This window comes from Phyllostomus hastatus, unplaced genomic scaffold, assembly GCF_019186645.2.
Source record: "Phyllostomus hastatus isolate PE091 unplaced genomic scaffold, TTU_PhHast_1.1 phas_contig_58, whole genome shotgun sequence".
Taxonomy (NCBI): Eukaryota; Metazoa; Chordata; class Mammalia; order Chiroptera; family Phyllostomidae; genus Phyllostomus; species Phyllostomus hastatus.
Window position 1 is genome coordinate 24,287,866 of NW_025333916.1, and position 24,099 is coordinate 24,311,964.

At 40.5% G+C, this 24,099-nt stretch overlaps 1 protein-coding gene across 8 annotated transcripts in view; it reads left to right on the top strand.

Annotated features, from left to right (window-relative positions):
* Nucleotides 1-24,099, top strand: part of CCDC125 (coiled-coil domain containing 125) — a 31,861-nt gene that overhangs the window by 2,939 nt on the left and 4,823 nt on the right. Inside the window, exons 1-12 of one of the 8 annotated variants that reach the window (XM_045848007.1) lie at nucleotides 755-798; nucleotides 2,327-2,378; nucleotides 3,492-3,558; nucleotides 4,477-4,809; nucleotides 7,378-7,436; nucleotides 8,901-8,987; nucleotides 10,258-10,335; nucleotides 11,065-11,150; nucleotides 15,965-16,047; nucleotides 18,652-18,767; nucleotides 19,538-19,645; nucleotides 23,261-23,435. In XM_045848007.1, coding sequence (XP_045703963.1) covers nucleotides 4,488-4,809; nucleotides 7,378-7,436; nucleotides 8,901-8,987; nucleotides 10,258-10,335; nucleotides 11,065-11,150; nucleotides 15,965-16,047; nucleotides 18,652-18,767; nucleotides 19,538-19,645; nucleotides 23,261-23,435 — 1,114 coding nt within the window. In that variant the 5' untranslated portion in view covers nucleotides 755-798; nucleotides 2,327-2,378; nucleotides 3,492-3,558; nucleotides 4,477-4,487. Of the gene's footprint in view, nucleotides 1-754; nucleotides 799-2,326; nucleotides 2,379-3,438; nucleotides 3,559-4,447; nucleotides 4,810-7,377; nucleotides 7,437-8,900; nucleotides 8,988-10,257; nucleotides 10,336-11,064; nucleotides 11,151-15,964; nucleotides 16,048-18,651; nucleotides 18,768-19,537; nucleotides 19,646-23,260; nucleotides 23,436-24,099 lie in introns of those variants that run through there. The other 7 variants (XM_045848005.1, XM_045848008.1, XM_045848006.1 and 4 more) reach the window with 7 other exon arrangements.

The window sequence follows — 24,099 nt, forward strand, 5'->3', positions numbered from 1 at the left end:
CAGTAAACATTGTACATAGGACAATGACACCTCAGTCCCCTTCCATGTAGGCACTTTAGGACCTCACACAGTTGCTCCCAATTGCTACCAGCTGCCCTGTCGTATTTTCCTGAATCTCATCAATAGTCTGAAATCTCTTCCCTTTTAAAGGTGATTTTAGTTTTGGGGAAAAGCCAGAAGTCACTAAATCTGGGCTGGGGGGGCGGGGGCTGAGTCACCTAGGTAATTTGGTCTTTTGCCAAAAAACCATGCATGATACGTGATGCATGATACGTGATGATACACATTGTTGTGATGAAGCTGCCGATCACCAGCTGCCCAAAGCTGCAGCCTCCTGAATCATCCAAATAGTTTCTGCAGAGGAATGTTGAAGCTTAATGCAAAATTTGAGGCAGATTCATTGCTCTACTTGCTCAGTCATTTTGAATGTGACAGCCACACAGTACACATGCTCACTTTATGGCATCTATCACCCCTGCTGACTAGTACAGTAAAGTCATCACTGTTCATGCATGTGCATTCCAGTCCACTCTCCTTGGCTGCCAGGTTACATGGATGTCATGCAAACTGTTCTTGTTACATTAACAATGGCTGGATTTTTCTGGACAGGTCTCATATATGGCACATTAAAAAATATTCTTAGCTAATCCTGTGATTGCATATTCTTTCCTCTTAATTGCTTTTTTCTTTGTGTTGACCAATTCCATTTTCTTCACTGCTGGCTGCCTAACTGTGACCACACCTTCCTTAACAGAGATGTGAAGTTGCAATTATAAACAGGATTCTGCTGCACTAAAGGTAAAACTCAGCCTATAATGGTGGTGGGTATAGGAGGCCAAATATATGGTGATGGGGATAATCTGACTTTGAGTGGTGGGCACATGATCTGCAGTGGGCAGATCATGTATAATAGAAGTGCACACTTGAAACATATGTGATTTTGTTAACCAATGTCACCCCAATGAATTTAATTTTAAAATTTACATAAAATAAAATGCATTATTGTGAGTATACAGTTGGATTAGTTTTGACAAACCATCATTCCAGGCAAGATATAAGACTTTTCCATCACCCAGAAAAGTTCCCTCATGCCCTTTGAAGTTCACCTTCTCACCCCAGGCAATCATTGATCTATTGTCTGCTATGAATATTAGTTCTTCCAGGATTTCATACAGTACTGTGATTCTGTGGTTAGCATAATATCTGTAAGATTCACCCATGTTATTGCATTTATCAGAATCATTATTTATTGGTGAATATATTCTATTAGATGGATGTACTATAATTTGTTTTCCTGTTGATGGACATTTGGGCTGTTTCCAGATTGGGGCTAATTTTAATAGTGCTATGAATATTCATGCCCACATCTCTATATGAACATATTTTCATTTCTCTTGGGTAAATACCAGGAACGCAATTCCTGGGTCTCCATTGGAAAGAAACTGCCAAACTTTTCACAGTGTTTATACCATTTTATCCTCCCACCAACAGTGTACGTGAATGTCCATATCCCAGCAGCACTTGGGATTGACAGTAGTAGGTGATGGACAATTCCCTGATGACTAATGATGTTGAGTGTCTTTCCATCTTTGTATCTTTTTTTTTATGATGAATTACTTAAGATATTTTAAGGGCCTTTCTTTTTAAACATTGAAAATATATGGTACTTTGACCTAAAGCAACAGAAAACACTTCATACATGATTAAGTTTATTTGGCACCCATATCTGATTTTAGTAGTGGAAGAATAAGAGAGATTGCAGCAAAAAGTGAGATTTAATTATTTTTGAGGAAAAGATTTTTTAAAGTCCTTATAAATAGGACATTTAGAAAAATATGTCAGATCTGTTTCTTTCTTTCCTTTGTATTTCTTTTTTAGATTTTATTTATTTATTTTTAGAGAGAGGGGAAGGGAAGGAGAAAGAGAGGGAGAGAAACATCGATATACAAGAGATACATCGATCAGTTGCCTCTCGCACACCCCCAGCTGGGGACCTGTCCCATATCCCAGGCATGTGCCCTGATCTGTGACCTCTTGGTTCACAGGCTGGCTCTCAATCCACTGAGCCACACCAGCCAGGGCTCCTTTGTATTTTTAATGAGTCTTGTGAAAAGGATGACATATTTCTAAATAAATACAGCAAAGCAGCGGTTTTGAAACATCTGGTGATGAAAGTCCCTCTTAACTGCACTGTGTGTACTAAGCTGAGCATTTCGACTACCAGGTGGGCCACTGTCGCCAGGTAGGTGCCAACAATGGTCCTCAGACCAGGAAGGCTCGGTTATGATTTCTCTGTAGATTTTTACTTGGAGATGTTTTCTTCTAGGAAGAAGGGAAGGCAATGAGCCCCAAGGTATCCAGTGTGGAGCCTTGCTGAGGTGACTGCTTTTCTTTTTCTACCCTAGAGGCAAGTTGGTTTCAGTGTATATGTTTCTTCCTTGCTTTATTCTTTTATTAAACAAGTACTTGAGCACCAATTATGTCTCAGTTTTAGGCACTGGGAATGCAGTGGAGATAGGAACAAGTAAAAACTTCTGCCCTTGTGGAGCTCACATCTGTCTTAGGGCCATCTAGAGTGGGTTTGGACTCTGGTGGGGGAAAATTTTCAGGGTGCCCTACCTCTTGAGAGGCATCCAGGTCAGGCTGGAGCCATCCACAGCTTCACCGGGCTCCCTCTTTTGTACTACCTTCCCTCTTTTAGTGGCATGATTTGAAAAATGAGGGAAATATGGAGGAGTGTGTTAGAAGGTGTTAGGGTGATTGGGGACATGGGCTGTGAAAGAATTCACAAGGAGAAGAAAGTGCAGTAGGGAAAGGTTTTTATTTTCACCTTCCCAAGGGAGGGAAAAGGCTAGGTGTGATGTGCACCAGCCCCAGCCCCGCGGGGGGTCAGGGCTTTGAGTGTGTATCCAGAGACAGGGTGGTTGTAGAGCAGGATGTTAGGCTGCAGCTTGTTTCAGTGTCACCTTTGGGTACAGGGTCCAGTCCGTGGTTGTGGTCTGGTATGTCCTGTTTCCCGGGTTCCTGGAGCCTCTGCACCTTCAGGGTGCTTCCAGTGCATCATAAAATGATGAGGGTCAGTCATGCTGTGGTCTAGCCACCTCTGGGAATGAGGGCCTGAGAAAGTAAGTGGCTTTTGTCCTAATAGGAATGTCCAAACTGCCACCCGAGAGCCACATGCAGCCCAGGATGGCTGTCAGTGCAGCCCAACAGAAAATCGTAAATTTACTTAAAACATTATGAGGGTTGGTTTTTTGTTTGTTTGTTTGTTTGTTTTGGTGACTACATGTCTCAATTTACTTAATGTTTGGCCCAAGAAAACTCTTCTTACCTGGCTGGCGTAGCTCAGTGGATTGAGTGCGGGCTGCAAACCAAAGTGTCGCAGGTTCCATTCCCGGTCAGGGTACATGCATGGGTTGCAGGCCATGCCCCCCAGCAACCACATATTGATTAAAAAAAAAAAGAAAAAAAGAAAACTCTTCTTTTTCCAGTGTGGCACTTCAAGGGTTGGACAGCCCTGTTGGAAGGTCATAAGTGTGAAGGTGAAAGATAAAGCAGGTAAGTGGGACAGGGAGAAGTCTGCAATTTTAAATAGGGTGTTAGGAAAGGCCCCACTGAGAAGGTAAGACTGAAGGAGCTGAGGAATAGCTGTGCATCTGTCCAGGGGGAAAGAGCATTCACTCCGCCCAGGCAGGGCAAGGCGAGCACAGAGCTCTGGGGCAGGAATGTCTGACAAGGTCCAGAGCACCCGGGAGGCCAGGGCCATCAGCCTGAGGGGCTGGGGCAGTGGGGAGCCTATGACATTTAGCCAATGAAAAGGCTTTGGTATTTGCTCTGGCTTCATTTCGAAATAGGTTGTGTACACAAATGCAATCTGATTTTAGAAAGAGAGGTGGGGCACCTTCCTCCTTCCCCCCTATCACTGCCCCATGTACAGAACCTTTACTAACAGCGTCTGCTCAGAAATAGCAGATGAGGCGCCTGTGGCTGTAGGAGAAAGGGGAAGAGGCCCCGGCACCTGAACTGGATAAAGGGCTGTGAAGGGGCAGAGGCAGAGTGGTCTTAGTCTTTGGAAGTTTCATTTTTCAGAGACTTTCCTGAATTTTCTATAGCTCGTAGGCTTATGAAAACGGAACCCTTTCCTTTATAAGCTTGTGTATCAAGAACATTCTGTTTCCTTAGCCAAGACAGATCTGCTTTATCCTGATCAGTAGATTACTACATTAAGTAAAAGCCTTTCCTGTTTCCTTACAATTCACTGCATCTTTGAAATAAGCATTTGGGATGTTTCTTACCTAACAAGGCCTGAAATGTTGAGTTGGATTGCGTCTGTGTGCTGGTGCTTCTCTGGGATAGTCATGCCAGCATAGCACAAACATGAAAGTTTTCTTCCCCGGAAAACTCAGCTTTCTTTCACTGACAGTGTTTTAACTACTCTTAACTACAGGTAACCGTTTTTTCCTTATGTTCAATAAGGCATCTGGCTGATGAACAGGGTGGCGAGGCCTCCGGGGCCAGCGGGGGCGCAGGCGCAGGCGCAGACCTGGGAACCGGAGGAGGATGATATGGCCGAAGGCGATTTAGGGTATGGCCTCAGAAGAAGGCCCGGCGCTATTTATGAAGTGCAAATTTCACCTTTATTTACATCTAGAAAAAGATCAGATGAAAGAAACTTTAGCCCTCCCCCATTTCCAGGAAAGGGAGAAGAAAGAAGTGGTGCGGTTTTTCAATGTTCCAGGCCTAAGGGCTTGCAATATACACACCCCGTCGGGTCCAGAACCTGCCGTTACAGACGACAGAGCAGTCCCGGTAAGGATGCCTGGTGTCCTCTTCCTCCTCCTCCTCCCCTGTGAATTTTAGTGCGTCCACCCTTCCAGCACGTGGAAATGGGTCACCAGAGTGGATTTTAGAAATTTGCCTTTCTTCTTTGGAGGTTGGTGATGGTTCAAAAGTAATTGATACTTCTGTTTCCAAGAACTGTTCAAATTGTGAAGTACACTATTCTGTATTAATAATAGTGATATCAGTACACAGTTACCTACCTTGCTTTTTTGGTGACATAGTGGTATACTTCATTTACTCTTTATTTCTTATGCAACAAATATTTATCGGGTACCTATTAGGTGTCTGGGACAGTTCTAAGCTCTGCGAGTAACATCACTGCAAAAATAGTCAGAGGCCCTAATGTCATGGAGCTTGCACTCTAGTAGAGGAGATAGAAAATAAACCCACAAATCAGCAGCTGTATAACATCAAGTGGTGTAAGTGAAGGGATCCTGAGTGAGTGGAGGGCCTGGGGCACCGCTGCTTTAGGCAAGGGTCAGGGAAGCCTCTGGAAGGAGGTGACATTGGAGTGCCCCAAGCCTGGTGCTTATCTGGGGAAGGAGTGTGCCCCATAGAACACGCATACTTCTGGTTATCTTAGGGATGTTATGAAATTCTCTTAAAATTATCAAAACAAAATTAACCTCAATTTATTGTAATTAAAAACAGATTATCCCACACATTAAGGAAAGGGTAAAATTCAGAATCATACTGTGATGGAATGACACAACTCCGAGGGGACTGGGGACCGGTGGGTGAGTGCATGTCTGTGCTGTGGCGCAGCTCTCATGAGGCTGAGTCTTTTGTGATCCACGTTGTAAAACATCTCCCACCAAGGTGGAACAAACGCAAATTAGAACAGCACAAAAGTAATTTAAGAAACCTGGCTTCATATTTACAAATGACTGCTGTAGCTGGGGATCTATCCTCATCCCTCAAAATCCTTGAAATTAGGATGGGATTATTTACACATTTTTCTTCCAAGTCCTTAAAGCAGGGGTGTCAAACTTTTTCACCAGGGGGCCACATCAGCCTTGCCATTGCCTTCGAAGGGCCGAATGTAATTTTGGGACTGTATAAGTGTAACTACTCCTTAACTAGGGGCAAGGAGCTTGGCACTGCTGCCAGGTAGAAACAAAGTCCCGAGGCAGACAAAACAAGGTGGAGGGCTGGATTCAGCCTTCGGGCCTTGCATTTGCCACCTGTGCCTTAGAGAGTATACACTGTTTTGCAAGCAAGATGTTGAAAACCAAACACAATGCTCAGGTGCCTTTGTAAAAACATGGGGAGAACACTGGGATGGAAACAAGATGTGACAGTAATAGGATGAACTCGTTTTGTTGTCTAATGCACTTTTGTCTTTTTGTCGAAGTTGACCTGATTATAGGTAAGAATATTGTGCGAATTTCCTAATAGGTTATTTCCAAATTACCAGAAATCTAATGGTTTAAAACAACACAGATTTATTACCTTACAGTTCTATAAGTCAGACATCATAAACAGGGCTCACTGGGCTAAGATTGGGGTGCCAGCAGGGCCACATGCCCCCTGGAGGCTCTCAGAGAGAAGCCTGTGGTCCCCTTTGGCCACCTGTGGTCCCCTTCCTCCATCTTCAAAGCCAGCAATGGCTAGTCTAGTCTTTCTTGTGCTGCATCAGTCTCACAGTGACTCTCCTGCCTCCTCTTTCATTGATAAGGACCTGTGAGTACCTTGGACCCACCTGGGTAATCCAGGATAATCTTCCATCTCCAACTACTAATTCAATTCCATCTGTAAAGTTCTTTTTGCTACGTATTCACAGGTTATGGGGGTTAAGATGTGGACATCTTTGGGAGCCATTATTCTGCCTACCAATAGAACAGAACTTGTCAATACAGTGTCACTTTGTCCCGTATCATCAGTGTAAAAACATGATTTAGGTTTGTCTTGGATAATGGCATGTTGAGGAAAGTTCAAAATAGCAAAAAAAATTGTTTTGAGAAAATTTTAATATCCTTCAAAATATTCTTTTCTATTTTTTTCTTCATTTACTTCTTTTCATCTTGCATGTAGTTTGCCACTTTAGTGATTGTTATTGCCTCTGAGACCACAGTGAAAATGAAGCCCTGAGAACTCAGTTTCATGTCTCAATTGATCACACTGAGGAGAGAATAACTGAAGTTACAGGAGCCTTCTAGTCATTCTCTGTGAGAAGAAATTAAATTCAGGTTATTTCTTAACTATTCATATCACTGTATTGATCACACTTAAGCCAAACACCAGAATTTATTTATTTCAGTCACCAACATTCATGGGGTTTTCTTGTATTGTGTTTGTATGTAACTAACCAGTTTATTAACAAGTTTTATTTTAGAGTCTTTTTAAAAAGTCTCTTTATTCAATGTATGTGTGTCTTCATTTGTGAAACATTTTAAGCTACCTATTTTATCATTATTTGGTTTATTACAATTCTTTTCACTTTGCAATTTAGGGGAAATTGATATTTGATCATTTGTATCTGACAAATATCTTTATTTAACTAGTTAAAGAAAATATGTTTTTTTCCCCTAATAGATTCTAATTCAGAATTATCAAGTGTAGAATTAAAGCAACGTCTTGAGGAAACATTAGAGGTAGGTACTCTGGCAAATATAAGAATGGTCTTGTGAATAGAAATCCACTGGCAAATATTTGGTTTAAGTAGTGCCAAAACTGTATGGAAGGCCAATGTTGACTGTCCGGGTATTCTCGAAGAGCCGCAGGGTAAACATGTGGGCTGGCCTCCTCAGGTTTGTATCCTCCTTGTCTCTCAAAAAGGCTGTTTATGTAAACATGCCCCCTAGTTCTCCTTTTGCCCCTAATCTTCACTTCTCCAATCTCCTGGAGAAATAGTTATCACTTCCTTCCACGTGTCTCCCCTGTATACATGGCCAGAAAGAACCTGACTTAATTTAACCTCTTTGAGGTCAGAAGGCCAAAAAGTATCCCAGAAAGTATCCCAGGTGGTCCAGCCTGTTGGGCCTGTTGGGAGTCGGTGTTTCTGTGAGGGGCGCCTGTCCTGTGGGAAACAGGAAGCCCATCTTAGTGTACATCCATTTTAGTATATGTTTGTGACTCTGTTTTTTTAAAGATTTTATTTATTTCTTTTTCGATACAGCAGAAGAGAAGGAGAAAGAGAGGGAGAGAAACATCAGTGTGTGGTTGCACCCCCTACTGGGGACCTGGCACACAACCCAGGCATGTGCCCTCATTGGGAATCGAACTGGCAACCCTTTGGTTTGCAGGCCAGCACTAAATCCACTGAGCCAGCCAGGACTGTCTGTGACTCTTTGAAAGCTGCTGTAACAAACTACCACACACTGGGGGCTTAAACAACAGAGATTTATTCTCTCAGTTCTGGAGGGTAGAAGTCCGAAATCGAGGTATCAGGGGGCCGTGTTCCCTGAGCGGATGTGAAGAGGATTCTTTGCCTCTTCCTAGCCTCTGTCAGTTGTCCCCAACCATCCTTGTCCTTGGCATTCCTTAGCTTGTGGCTGTTTCACTCCAGTCTCTGGCGTTTTATGGACTCCCCTGTGTGTCTGTATCCAAGTTTTTCTTGTTTTATAAGGACACCAGTCATTGAGTTGGGGCTTAGCTTAACCCAGTCTGACCTCATTTTAACTTAATTACATCTGCAAAGACTCTATTGCCAAATAAGGTCACATTCACAGTCCCAGGAGTTAGAATCTGAACATTTCCTTTGGGGGAACATAGTTCAGCCTGTAATAACTACTGGAGCTATGTGAATGATCATGTGCTTATTTTATGTGGTCTAAGGGTCCCCCCCCCCCACCCTTCATATCCTTAGTGTGTGGCCTAGGAAGGTAAAAGCAAAAGATTTGGGCTTTGAGTTACAAATAGCACTTGATAGTGAGGCTCTCAATTTTGGCCTGTCTGGTCCACTTATAGAGCCTATAGGAATTTCCAGCCTCTTTTATAAGGTCAGAGTGCTTTCAGTCAAACTGCATTTTGAGCTTACATGTAGACTGTTCATCAAATTGATCATTTGGTGTTGCACATCTTGCAGATAAGAAGACTGATTTTATTTCTTTCCTCAGGAGGTAGAAATTTTAAAAACTGAACTTGAGGCATCTCAAAGACAACTTGAAGGTAAAGAGGAAGCACTGAAAATCCTTCAAAGCATGGTAAGAAGTTGTTTGAAAACTTCTGTCACTTTCACATTCCAATACTAGTTCGTATGGTTTTAGCTTTTAAAACAAAAGCAGCAGTGCTTGATATAATTCCATTTTTTTTTGAAGTTTAGATTTTCTAACAGCTTTATTGAGGTATAATTTCCATGCTACAAAATTCACTTGTTTTAAGCATGCAATTCATTTTTACTAAACTTAGAGTTGTGCAACCATCACCACAATCTTATTTTAGAATGTTTTCAACACCCCAAAAAGGAACCTCGTACACATTAGCAAGTCACTCCCTGTTCCCATCCCTGATCTACTTTCTGTCTTTTATAGATTTGCCTTTTCTATTTTGTGTAGATAGAATCATACAATGTGTCCAGATTCTTTAGTTGGCATGTTTTTGAGGTCCAAGCATGGTGCTGCATGTGTCAGCACTTTCTTCCTTTTTTTGCCAACTCGTGTTCAATTGTACAGATGCAGCACGTTTTGTTTATTTTGTGTATCTAGTCACCAGTTGACGGGCTTTTGGGTTTCCACTTTTTGGCCATTCTGAATAATGGTACTATGAGTGTTTTTATACAAGTCTTTGTATGGAAGATCCTTTCATGCATTCTTACCTTCATTGGGAAAGAGCCAAACCAAGATCTTCTGACTGTTGAACTATCAAATGCTCCACAAAAAAGCAGTCTCTGTGGAAATTCTCATCTCAAGTTAATTTTCTATTGCCTTAAAATAAAAATGTGAGCTTCAGCCCTGTCCAGTGTGACTCAGTTGGTTGGAGTGTCATCCTGTGCACCAAAAGGTCATGGGTTAAAAAATATATGTGTGTGTGTGTGTGTGTGTGTGTGTGTGTGTGTGTGTATTTGAGAGAGAGAGAAAAACGTTAATTAGTTGCTTCTCCTATGGGCTCTGACCAGGAATTGAACCTGTAACCTTTTGATGTGCAGGAGGACACCCCAACTAACTGAGCCACCTGGCCAGGGCCTGTAAGTTTGCTTCCTGGTCAGAGCATATACCTAGGTTGCTGGTTTGGTCCCCAGGGGTGCATAAGGGAGGCAACCTATGGGTGTTTTTCTCTCACGTTGATGTCTCTTCTCTTTTCCCTTCCCTCCTTTCCCTTCCCTTTCCCTCTCCCTCTCTTCCTCCCTCTCTGCCTTCTTCTCCCAAATTAATAAATGTATCCTTGAGTGAGGATTTAAAAAAATGTGAACTTCATTATGCACATGGGAATAATTAGAAATTTAACTTATACTGATACGATTTTTATTTTTCTTAGGCAATATTTGACAAAGCCACAAGTCATACCCAGGTGGTACTTCAAAAAACTATGGAACAAAAGAGATCCTTGGAGAAGGTATTTGTATTTTTAGCTTAGACTTGTTTAATCCAAAAATCTTTCTAATAGAATTTCCTTAAAGGTCACCTTACTAATGGATAGGTCATTTGTGCATACCTTCTGCTAGGTGTGCTTCAACTTTATTTGGTTCCTTCCCTTTTGAAGTTTATAATCCAAAACAAGTGTCAAATGGGCAGAGAATTAAGGTTTCTTTTATTTCCCCTTTTTAAGGTAGTAGGAAGCCTGCCAAGTTGACACTTCCTATTTTTCTTCTTTTCTTCCTCTGCTCCCAGAGCCTGCCTCTGACTTCTGCCCATCTCATCCTCACTGAAGAGGTAGTTAGGAATCGCCTTCCAAGGTCATGTGCCTTCTGTGCCTGTTGTACCCGCCCTTGATGGGGTGGCCCTGGCTTCAGACTTCCAGGAGTGTATTTTATTTTGTTCATGGGGTCCACATGGGTTGAGGGTGGGGGTGATGAGAAACTTAGGTTTGGACCAGCAAAGTTTTAAGCTAAGCAATTTGAATTTCTCCTATAATAAGTAAGCTTAGGCAAAGCTCTTTTGAGTGCTAAAGAGGCATGTTATATGGGTTTACAAATGTCATAGACTCTTTCTGAGCAGTGATTAGTGATATTTTCACTCTTTATCCTATTTCTGTGAAATGATTAGATGATTTATTTCAGCTATTCACAATATCCCGAAGTGATTTTGTAAAATTTTCCATGAAAATACTATTTTCTTTCTATAGGAACTAAATGCCTTGCAGTGGAAAATAGAATTTGATCAGAATAGATTTAAAAATATAGAGGAATCTTGGACCCAAAAGTATGACAGGTTTGTATATTATTATTCCATCATTTTTCTTTGCAAATCTTTCAAGTGTGTGTAATTCAAATGTAGCTTAGGCTTTCTTCTTCTATGAGCTAACTGTAAATATTATAAAATTCTTATTCCTTATCCATTTGCCAGCTCCATATCTTTGTTAGTTCTAATTTTCTTCTTAAAAATATAAAATATAAACAATATTCTCAAATACAGTATAAGAGTCATTGCTTTCCAGGTTATTTGAGCATTGACACTATTTTTTGAAACAAAAATTTTTTGAGCAACTCTTTCATTAGTGTGATTTTAATAACTTTAAATTTTAACATGTACTTTTTATAAGATCTGTCATTCAGAAGTTGATTTGATACCTTGGGTTATAGATAGCTTTATTACCTAAATTTTAAATTTATTATTTCCTAACTTCTGGTTTGAGATAAATTGAAGGTTTACAGAAAACTTTTAAGAACAATACAAAGAATTCTTATATAACTTTCACAAAAATTTGCCCACATTTTGATCCTTTACCACATTTGCTTTATCATTCTTTCTCTTTGTAGTTGAATTATAGATAGAATTTTTTCTGAACCATAAGAGTAAGTTGCAGGGACATTCTCTTTAAAAACCGTAACATAATTATAAGAACCAACACTGTTTATTAATCTACAGATCTTATTTATATTTGCCAATTATCCTAATAATATGCCATAGCAAAAGAGAGGAAAAAAATTTCCCCTGTTCAGAATCTAATACAGACTCATACATTGCATTTGGTTGTCAAGTCTAAGCTTTAGTGTCCTTTTCTATGAAGCAGTTCTTCAGTGTTTTTTTGTCCTTTATAACCTTGGTAGTGTTTGAGGAGGATAAGCCAGTTATTTTGTAGAAGGATCCACTGTGGGGATGTCTGTGCTTCCGGATCAAATGCAGGTTACCTGTTTGGGGCAGGACTGCCACCAAAGCAATGTTGTATTCTCGGTGCATCAGATCAGGAGGCGTGAGATGTTGCTTTGACCAGTTCCTAGGAGGTGAATCTTGATCACTTGGTGTGGGTGTGGCATCTGCCCTCCTTCTACGCTGCAGTCACGGTTTCCCCCTTGTGATTAATGAACATTTTGTGGGGAGGCGCTTTAAATTATGTAGATATACTGTACTTGTCACACTCTCGCCCACTGGTTTTTACATCCACTGATCATTCTGCCTGAAGCAGTTGTTACCATGATGGTTGCCAAATGGCAACTTGGGAATTCCATCATGCCTTCTACAAGAATTAGCATATTACTATAAGAAACAAGTTTTCCTTTCCCTATTTTTTTTTGTGTATATGAATATGAACTCATGGATTCTTGCATTATTCAGTGGATTAAAGCTATTACTATCTTAATTTCTTTTGATGCCTAAAATTTTTCAACTTTGGTCAATGCGAGTACCATCAAACTGGCCTCTGTGGCTTTTTGACACCTTTTTATCATCCCTTTAGCACTTTCTTGCTTTCCGCTGCAAGACACTCTAGTCCAGAATGCATACAATATTAGGTACTTCTTCAAGGAGCACTTGACCCTTTTAGTGGGGAATGCTGTTTGGAAGTCAAGGGTTGAGCACTAGGTAAGCTCATTGCTACCGGGGAGTCACTGCTAGAAGGTCCTCTCAAGGAACAGAGCCAGAAAACACACACACACACACACACACACACACACACACACACACACACACCGGGAGTCACTGCTAGAAGGTCCTCTCAAGGAACAGAGCCAGAAAACACACACACACACACACACACACACACACACACACACACCCCTTCTGTCATCTCTCTGCCATCTGTCTATTTAGTATCCCATCTGTCAATCTACTGAAAACCCTGAGTTCATACCCATTTTCCCACATGTTTTAGCTTTGCCCCTTTCCACATTTATAACTCCCACAGTGAGAAACCCAGCTCCTATCACCCAATATATTTACTTATTTTTTCACCGTAGACTATGCAGAAAGTAGCTTTAGAATTGCTATACATGCCATTGTAAAATCAAACCTACCAACCAGAGTCCAATACTTGTATATAGTTTTTTTTTTTTTTTAGCCTTAGGGAGTTAAAAATCCTGTGTTCAAAGGTTACTCGACAGTTTCTTCTTTTTTCTCTTTAATATGGTTATGTGATTCACTTAAGATAATATGTTTCAGTTTGTATGCTGTTTTAAGGTTTTTTCACCATGCTTGTTGACTTACTTATTATGCTTTTGTTTTGAATCCTCACCTGAGGATACATTTATTGATTTTAGAGAGAGAGGAAGGAGAGAGAGAAGGTGGGAGAGAAATATTGATGTGCGAGGAAAACATCAATCAGTTGCCTCCTATATGCACCCTAGCTAGGGATTGAACCCGCAGCCTAGGTACATGCCCTGACTAGGAATCAAACCCACAACCTTTTGGTGTATGGGACAATGCTCCAGCCAACTGAACCGTCTGGCTAGGGATATTTTATTTATTTTTTATTTTGTGAAACAATGACATGCTTTCAGAAGTCGTCAGAAGGTTACATTCAGAGAGGTGTCCTTCTGCCCACCACCCGCTCCCCCCCATCCCAGCCTCCTGCTGACCTTCATTCTGCTCTCCGTCTGCAGATGCCCACTCTTATTACTTTCTGACTTGTCCTTCCTGTGTTTCTGTTCACGCAAAGGGGCAGGTGTTTATGTTTTCTTGTTTTCCCTTCTTTCTTACACAAAGGGTAATTTACTGTAAGTATTCTTTTGCACTTTGGTTTTTTTCCATTTAATAATCTATCCTGGAAATCACTCCATTGTGTGGGTGTGCCAGGCATAGTGTACTCAACTGTTCTCCTGTATGTAGGCACTTAGACTATTTCCCGCATGTTTGCAAGTGTACACGAGACTGCACTAAATAACCTCGACATGTGTACATTGTGTTGCTGGACACGTATTTTTTCCAGGATGATTTCCTAGAAGTAGAGGTGCTGGGTCAGAAGTAAATGCATACATAGATTTATTAGATGTTGCCAAACTCCTCTCTATAAGGCTTCCAGCACTTTGCATCCCTACCAGCCCCACAGGAGAGGGCCTGTTTCCCCACAGCTTCATGGAGAGGATATAGCACCATACTTTCGGACTATAAGACGCACTCCCCCCAGATTTGGGAGGAAAAGGGGGTGCGGCTTATAGTTCAAATGTAGTTTACCTGGCTCGCTGTGGAGGGGGGTGGCAGTGGAGCAGGGTCCCAGGTTATTAAATATTTTACCACATTTTTTGCTTCAAAAAATTTTTTCCTATTCTTCTCTAAAACCTAGGTGCATCTTATGGTTCAGTACATCTTATAGTCCTAAAAATGTGGTATATGGTTTAATTTTTGATAGTGTCGTTTACCTAATTTATTGATACTTTACCTTTTCATATACTCATCAATTAAGCAGAGTTGGCGGAAGATACTTTATTATGAGGTCTGCACAAAAATAGTTAACCAGATAGTAAAGTTAATGCATTTTTAAAAGATTTTATTTATTTATTTTTAGAGAGAGAGGAAGGAGGGGAGAAAGGGAGGGAGAGAAACATCAATATGCAGTTAGTTGCCTCCTGCATACCCCCGACTGGGGACCCAGCACACAACCCAGGCATGCTCTCCTACTGGGAATCAAATCAGTGATCCCTTGGTTCGCAGGCCAGTGCTCAATCCACTGAGCCACACTAGCCAGGGCCAAAGTTAGTGCATTTGACTGAGTAGTTTTTTTCTTAATTACAGTTTATAAAGTAATTTATAAAGTAACTTAAGTGAATCTAATAAAATGTTTGTGTCTGAAGAATGTCCTCTCATAACCTCAGAGACAATTAGAATTCATTTGGAAACTCATCTAGAGTTATTGAGAAGTGGTTGTATTAACAAAGTTGCTTTATTCGTCAAGGGCTACACACATCTTGTGTTAGAACCTGATTTCATATTGTATTCATTTGTTAATCGTAGAAACAAAATGCCTGAGATTTGCACTTAGTTTTAATTGGGAAGCTTTAACTTCAAGACCACAGTTTTAATGATCTGCGGCCAGTCCTGACCACAGCATATAAATCTTGCCCAAACATCGCTACAAAATGTCTTGACAAGTATTTTATTTAGTTATGAAATGACCAATCTGTCTGCTGGTTTTAATTTCAAAAAAAATTTTTACCTTGGCTGGTGTGACTTAGTGGATTGAGCACCAGACTGTGAACCGAAAGGTCACCAGTTTGAATACCAGTCAGGGCATGTGCCTGGGTTGCAACCAGTCCCCAGTTGGGGGCATGCAGGAGGCAGCCGATCCCTATATCTCTTGCACAACAATGTTTCTCTCCCTCTCTTTCTCCCTCCCTTCTCTCTCAAAAAACAAAATAAATACAAATCTTTAAATTAAAAAAAATTGTCTAAGACTTTGATGTTGGGCAATTTAGGAACTCTTGTAAGTAATTCCAATTTTTAGTCAATAGACAAAACTCTGTATGTATCTTTTATGTAGGTTTTTGAAGGTAGCCTTCATATGTTGGTAGTCAAATGGTTACTAAGTTGAATTAAGACGCAAGTAAAGAGAATGAGTATTCAAATGGATGCCTGACAGGAATTTCTGGTTCTGATTCTTTCTCAGCTAGACAGAAAGGTTTAAAGTATGTTCAAAGCCTTTCCACATTCCTTTAAATTGTCTTTATTTTATGACACATATAAATTATAGACTGTTTTGAAATAGGAAAAATTATATTTAAGATTTTTGTGCTCGAATTATGGGATTAAAATGTGCTTCTTAGTTAAGTACAAAGTGCTTATGTTTTGGTTATGTGGAGGGTACTTTTTTCCAGGCTCGACTGTGAAAGCGCAGTCCTCAAAGAAACTTTGAAACTAAAAACAGAAGAGATTAAAATGCTGAAGTCTGAAAATGCAAGTAAGTAAAGAGTGGTATGTTAATGGCCCTTTTAAAATGTTACATTAGAAGATTCATTTTATACAGAATGTCCTGTGCTTGGAACACACATGTCAATAGAGACAAAGTTTGAGTGTGTCTAAATAATAGATTGTAAAGATAATAGAAAAAATGCATCATTTAGTTTTTTTTTAATTTAAAACTTTTTTTAAAAAAAGGTGAAATTCACACAACAAAATTGCCATTTAAAAGTGAACAATTTAGCCCTGGGTTGGTAGCAGTTGGTTAGAGCATCATCCTGATACACCAAGGTTGCGGGTTTGACCCCCAGTCAGGGCAAACACAAGAATCAACCAATGAATGCATACATAAGTGGAACAACAAATTGATGTTTCCTGCTCTCCTTCTCCCCCTTCCCCCTCTCTCTAATTTAATACATTTAAAACAGTGAACAATTCCATTAGTAGTTATAAAATAGTCACAGGAAAGTAAGTAAAGCATAGGAAATGTAGTCAATAATATTGTAATAACTATGTGTGGTACTACTTGGGGTACTGGAAATATCATGGGGAACACTATGTAGGGTATATGATTGTTTAACTACCAAGCTGCACACCCAAAACCGATACATAATAAAAAACAACTTTAAAAAAGTGAACAATCCATAACATTCAGAATATTGTGCAGCCATCTAGTTCTATAACATTTCCATTCCTCCAAAATAAAACTTCAAACCTATTCCTCCTTTATCATATGGATTTTATACCCAGTGTAAAACAAAATGGTACAGTCCCTGATATTTGAGGAACCTGAGCAGATGTATGTTTTATTGAGACACTAGTAGGAAAAGTTTATAATTGTATAGTTATTTAACATTATTTGTCTTCAAAAGTGTTTTCTATGACTTTTTCCCTAATACAATTATTCTTAACTTTTCAAGATATTATTTTTCTCATTAAGAATTTGAAATTTAAGCCCTAGCTGGTGTGGCTCAGTGGATTGAATGCTGGCCTGCAAGCCAAAGGGTTGCTGGTTTGATTCCCAGTCAGGGCACATGCCTGGGTTGCTGGCCAGGTTCCCAGTGGGGGGTATCCAATTGATATCTCTCTGTCTCTTTCTTTCTCTGTCTCTCTCTCTCTCCTTCCCTTCCCCTCTCTCTAAAAATAAGTAAGGATAAAGTCTTTTAAATTTTTAAAAAAATATTTTAAAAATATTAGTAAAATATTTAAAAAATTTAAAAAGAATACTAAAGTGTTTAAAGAATGTTAAGGTGATACCAACTTTTTATGAAATTTTGAGGAGATGTTAATTCTTCCTTCTAAGCAGAAACTACTTTAAAGTGGTGGCTTGAAGGGGACAAAATGAGCTCTAAACCAGGTCCTGGGCCTGAGAGAGGCACTGTATGTGGTGTAGTTGAGTGAGCTGTGGCAGTGCCCCTGGTGGGAACTGCACATGCACGGGGCTTCCTGGTGCCAGTGGTTGGAGCAGGTGCAGACTTCTCCTCTGTGAGGCTAGTTCTCCAGGCAAAAGCTGCTCATAACCACAACTCCTCCCCTTCGTCCCTACCCCCCAACCCTGCAACAAGAGGGGCAAAGTTACTGTTTTCGGTTCTCCAGTATGTAGCTGGGTCCTTGCTCTAAATGGTCTGCGATCCTCTTGTGAAAACTCTCAGTAGGAAACTGATGTGGACTTTGGCTTGTGGAGCCCGTGTGTTGTGGCTTTGATGAACAAATGCACACAGACTACAGAAGTCCTGTGGAGAAAAAAGGACGGCATGGCCACTCTCTAAGTGAGAGAGAGGGCCCTGACCCCTGCCTGGACAGGCTTTTATTGCTTTTCTGGGTATATTATGTTGAGGATGGTCCTCATTTACTATGCACAGGTTCACTGTAGGTGATCACCTTTTACAGATAACAAAGAAAAGAATGTTGCCAATTACTTCAAAGAGAAGAATGTTGCAGATCAAGGGGAAAAGTGGTTGAACTGGTTACACTCCATACTTGGGGGGTTTAGCTCAGATTTTAGGAAGTTACTTTAAAGATATGCAGTAAACATTTGCTGCCTCGATGCAGGGTGAGGGAGTTTTAGCAAAAGCAAGCCTCAAAGCAGCCTAGGTACAATGCAGGCCTGGTTTCCCACGGGAAAGCCCATCCGTGGGCTCGGTTCCTGTGTACCGACTTGCACCTGTTGGTTTTTCAATAGGGCTGGACTATATTCGCCATGCCACAAGAGATGGTTCCCTGTAGGAAACTCTTAGAGTTTGGATAGCTGGTATATTTGACATAATACAATGTATGAGACCCCATCATCTGGTTGTCCCACTAGCTACAAAGTGTCTGAATAATTTGCTTTGGCATGCTTTCCCTTTGAAAATGCTATAAAATTCCCAAGAGTAAATGAAGACCAGACTTTTGTTGCAAAATTAAGATACTTACACATTAGAAATAATAACATTTTAGATACCCACTATTCTATCAGATTTTCTGGATGGGGCCAAATTTTGTGGGCAGTGCCTGTTGTATATGCATTGCTTATAAGAAATGAGGATAGACATTGATGTAACAGGATTAGGAGAGGCTACAGTTGGCCCTCACAACTAACACTATCTTATATTGCTCTTCCTAGGTTTGAATCGACAGTATTTGGAAGCCCTTGCTATGCTTGATATCAAACAGCAGAAGATGGTTCAGGAAACCATGTGCAATGATAAAAGTGACTTTACAGAGGCTTCAGGTCTTGAGGTAGGTAAGCAGGTATGAAAGCTTAGCAGGATGGAAATTTTCTGCTTTCCTTTCCGCCATCACCATCTGTCACATGGTCTAGGACAGCAGCATACCTACTAATTTGAGACTGAGAGACCCATGGTTTGCCCAGGGTTGTTCTTGTCTTGCTGGCATCATACCTTTCATGCGTGACATTCTTGGACATTAAGGGACATACTAGCCACCTCCTTCCTTTTATTCCTTATTTTTATAGGTTTAGCAGAAGCTATGTTAGTAGGGTCTCACATTACATAATCATAGACATTTTTACATGAGTGGTCAGATGACTGTTTTTCTCATCGACACTAAAATTTAGTAGTTTCTGAGAATGCAACTCCTCCTGACAGGAGCCGCCAGTGATGAGTGCTGGCCAGCAGGGCCAAGTGCAGGCACAGGAAGTCCACGCTGTGGATGTTAGTACTTACTTCACTAGGTCAAGTTCCCACCAAAGATTCAGAACTATATGAAACTGCCAGGTGAAAGGTGAAGGGGGAGAGCGAAAAGAAGGAAGGTCAAATTCCAGTATGTTTTTGTTCCAAGTAACATTCTTTTTCATTTTCATGTAATTAATCTTCACTTGGATCCTTAAACCCTGCCTCAGCTTCCTTCTGTTTTTGTTTTCCTTTCCAGTTTCTTTGAATCAGATGCTTGACATTTCTAGTGCATGGGTATGTGTGGGCATGCCCCTTCATTTGTGCCCAGCTAAACTGTGCAACACTTAGTAATGGATAATACTTTTGGATTTCAAGCTTGTGGTCCTTGGAGCCTGCCTTTGTCATGGTCCCGGAGGGAACCCCTGTTCCTGTGCCAAAATGGCGGCGTCTGCTCAGAAAATGCTTCTTCAGCTCAAACAGGAGGTAACAGTAAAAACCTTTGGTTTCATTTCTCTATTTTATTTATTTATATTTAGAGAGCGAGGAAGGGAGGGAGAAAGAGAAGGAGAGAAACATCAATGTGTGGTTGCCTCTCATGCACCCTCTACTGGGGAACTAGCCTGCAACCCAGGCATGTGCCCTGACTGGGAATCAAACTGGTGACCCTTTGGTTTGTAGGCTGGCACTCAATCCACTGAGCTACAGGAGCCAGGGCTTTTTTCTCTATTAATAGTAGAATAAATGGAAGTATCTGCAATTACTAGCTCCATTTTAGTAAGTATTGATGATGGAACTTACACGTAATTTTATATAATGGCATGAACTTATAAACTATTTTATTTACATGGTTCCAGAATACATATGTTACTTGGCACGACACTGTAGCCACATAAAGTTGTTTCCCTAAGATTGTAGTTAATATTTCCTAGATTCTATTGTTTTTGTTTATACATGGCCCTAAAATCACTATATATTAGAGTAGCAATTTTCAACCAATGTGCCCCAAGAATTTTTAAAACATGCAATAATGTGCCACAAGAATTTTTAAAACGTGCAATACCTGGCAATGAAACTCCAAGTTAAAGATGGAGGCATAGGTGGATGCACTGTGCTTCCTCGCACAACCAAGATAGGGACAACAACAATTTAGAAACAGAATATCAACCAGAACTGACAGAAAATTGATCTGAATGGAAGTCGGACAACCAAGAAGTTAAAATAGACACTTCATCCAGACCGGTAGGAGGGGCAGAGGGGTAGAGATGGGGAGCCGGGTGCAGGTTGCAGCTCGGAGAGCAGAAAGCATTGGGACCAGGCGTGTAAGGCATCGGGGCGTGCAAGACCACAGTGGGTGGACCCTGAGTGTGCAAGCGGCAGCTGGCAGATCCCGGCTGAGGAGTGGCAACCGGCAGACCTAGTGAGGCGGCGTTTGTAAAGCAATGCACTGTGCGCAACCCAGAATCCCAGTGCTGGGAAATAGAGCCTCGGGACACTGATTGAAAACACCTGTGGGGGTTGAGGCACAGGGAGAGACTCCCAGCCTCATAAGAGAGGTCCTTGGAAAGTCCCACAGGGTGCACAAGCCCACCCACACGGGAATTGGCACCAGAGGGGCCCAATTTGTTTGGGGGAAGTAGCAGAAGGGACTGAGGTCCGACAGAGATCAGAGCAAGTGCCATTGTTCCCTCTTGGACCCCACACCCACATACAACATCACAACTCAGTGACTGGGGTGCCCTGCCCTAGTGAACACCTAAGGCTCTGCCCCTCATATGTAACAAGTGCGACCAGATCAAAGGGGAGGGTGGTGAGATGGCTCAAACAGAATTGAAAGCCTCTCAACCAGTACTTTTAAGTTACTGAGAGATAGCTAACCTATCAGATGCACAGTTCATGCACTGGTGATCAGGATGCTCACAGAGTTGGTTAATTCTGGTCACAAATTAGGTGGAAAAATGAAGGCTACAATAAGTGAAATGAAGAAAAATGCACAGAGAACCAATAGTGATGGAAAGAAAGCTGGGTCTCACATCAATGGAGTGGACAAGAAGGAAGAATCATACAACAAGAAAAGAATAAAGAAATAATAATTCCAAAAAAATGAGGAGAGGCTTAGGAACCTCCAGGACATCTTGAAACATTCCAACATCCAAATTATAGGGGTACCAGAAAGAGAAGACGAAGAGCAACAAGTGGAAAAGTTATTTGAACAGATAATAAAGGAGAACTTCCCCATTCTGGCAAAGGAAATAGACTTCCAGGAAGTCCAGGAAGCTCAGAGAGTCAGTCCCAAAGAAGTTGGACCCAAGAAGGATCACACCAAGGCACATCATAATTACATTAGCCAAGGTAAAAATGAAGGAGAGAATCCTAGAAGCAGCAAGAGATAAGGGGACAGTAACCTACAAAGGAGTTCCCATCAGACTGTCAGCTGATTTCTCAAAAGAGACCTTGCAGACAAGAGGGGACTGGAAGGAAGTATTCCAAATCATGAAAGGCAAGGACCTACATCCCAGATTGCTCTATCCAGCAAAGCTCTCATTTAGAATGGAAGGGCAGATAAAGTGCTTCTCAGATAAGGTCAAGTTAAAGGAGTTCATCATCACCAAGCCCTTATTTTATGAAATGTTAAAGGGACTTATCTAAGAAAAAGAAGATAAAAAACATGTATAGTAAAATGACAGCAAACTCACAATTAGTAACAACCACACCTAAACCAAAAACAAAAACAAACTAAGCAAACAACTAGAACAGGAACAGAACCACAGAAATGGAGATCACATGGAGGGTTAGCAACAGGGGAGTGGGAGGAGGAGAGAGGGGGAAAAGGTACAGAGAATAAGTAACATAGATGGTAGGTAGAAAATGGACAGGGGGCGGGCAAGAATAGTATGGGCAATGTAGAAGCTAAAGAATTTATGACACATGGACATGAACTAAAGGGGGGAATGTGGGTGGGAGAGGGTATACAGGGTGGAGGGAAATGAAGGGGAAGAATGGGACAACTGTAATAGCATAATCAATAAAATATATTTTTAGAAAACATGCAATACCTGACTATTTAGTCAGAGACACTGACCTCTTTTCCCTTAGACTGTCAAATAAAAATCACAACAGCCAACATAACAATAGCCATCCAGTTGAGAGAATCAATGTTATACCTATTTTTGTCAGATTTGCAAAAAATATATTTTTGGTGTGTCACAGAATTCTAATAATTATACGTGCCATGAGATGAAAAAGGTTGAGTATTGCTGTATAGAGGAAAATGTGCACTTATGCTTAAAGTCACTAGGATCCTTGATACTGATTAACAGGGAGATAAACATGAGGTTTATTAGAAAAGCAGCAAGGTACTGTGGAAGGAGTGTTTGCACTAGCCAGAGGGAGGTTTCAATCTTAGAGCCATCATTTTCTAGCTGTATGGCAAGGGTAATAACTAGTTTGGAGGGTTGTTGTAAAAAATAGAGGAAGTAGACATGTGTTTAGAGATGCCCAGCATTTAGTCAAGTGATCACTGCCATTATAGTTAGGCTTTAATAACAAATACGGTACATGGACCATAATTTTAAAAATATTTTACCTTTACTGAAGGTATGGAATTTAAAGTCTTCAGACTATGTAGAAAAGCTAACAGCTAAACATGAACAATTCACTGGGAAAAGCATAAGATCACACAGATCAAAGTCAGGGTCAACTATATGTAGGAGGTATCTGAAAGATGATATTCTAAATTATTTTCAGTGGTATTGTCTGGAATAGCCAGCCCAAGGCAGTACTGAAAGGCAGCCTTTGGTAGCATTCCTTCTCCCTAGTTGGGAAGAACACACACAGGGCCTGTGTGGGATAATGGGGTCCGAGAGTTGAATTAACAGAGAATTGAGGTCACCACAAAGGACTTTTCTGGTATTCTAGTTCAGAGTGGGCAGTCGCTGCAAAAGAGAACTGGCAAGTATTAAGGCAGATAAAATAGACCAGACACAGACTACCAGACCCATGCTAGGTGAGAAGATTGCATTTGCTAATCTGACTTAGCATTCAGGCAAGAATCATTCTGGTTTTTCCTCTGACATCTCTCAAACTTTCTTTCAAAACCAGCTGGAACTTTTGCAGAAGAGTAAAGAAGAAGCATACATAATGGCAGATGCATTCAGAATTGCGTTTGAGCAACAATTAATGAGGAAAAATGACCAGGCACTAAGATTAACACAAATGGATAAAGTGTGTAAAAAAGAAACAAAATGGATAAATTGGAAGCAAGTTAAAGAGGATGGTAAATATGAACTATAATGGCAATAAATCAGGTGTAATTTAAGTTATTTTTGTTTATAATTTGATTATGCACATTTAATACGATGGATAATATAATTGAAATTTTGCATATAGCTGTGATTTATTTTAAAATTTAGTATCTAGGGGAAGAAATGGGCCACTGAATGTTACGCATGCAGATGAGCAATTGGGAGCAGCAAAACCATGAAATAACAGGAAAGTCTTTTCTAGTGCTCTTCTGTCTCATTGAAACAAGAGCACACTTAGTGGAGGAAAGAATACGAGTACTAGATGGTTAAAGGGAAACTGCCAAGAGGGAAGTAATATTGAAAATGACAATGAAACTCACATTAAATGTATCTAATTAAACTTTCTTGACATGCATGATTCTGGAGGAGACATTTTAGAGTAGAGGAAATATCTTAGGTTGGACAAATTAATAAAATATTCTTATAATAGAACAAGTTAAGGTTTAGGTTTACAAGCCTATCAGAAGTTCATGGCCATTTTTAAGTATTACTGTAAATAAAATATATGAAAATGATATGAGAAAATAAAGTTACAGTTGAAGTAGGTTATCCAATATACACAAAGTAGCTGTTTTAAAAGAAATTTTAATTTTAAAGGTCAGTATCAGTTTTCATTTATCAATATTATTCAGAATT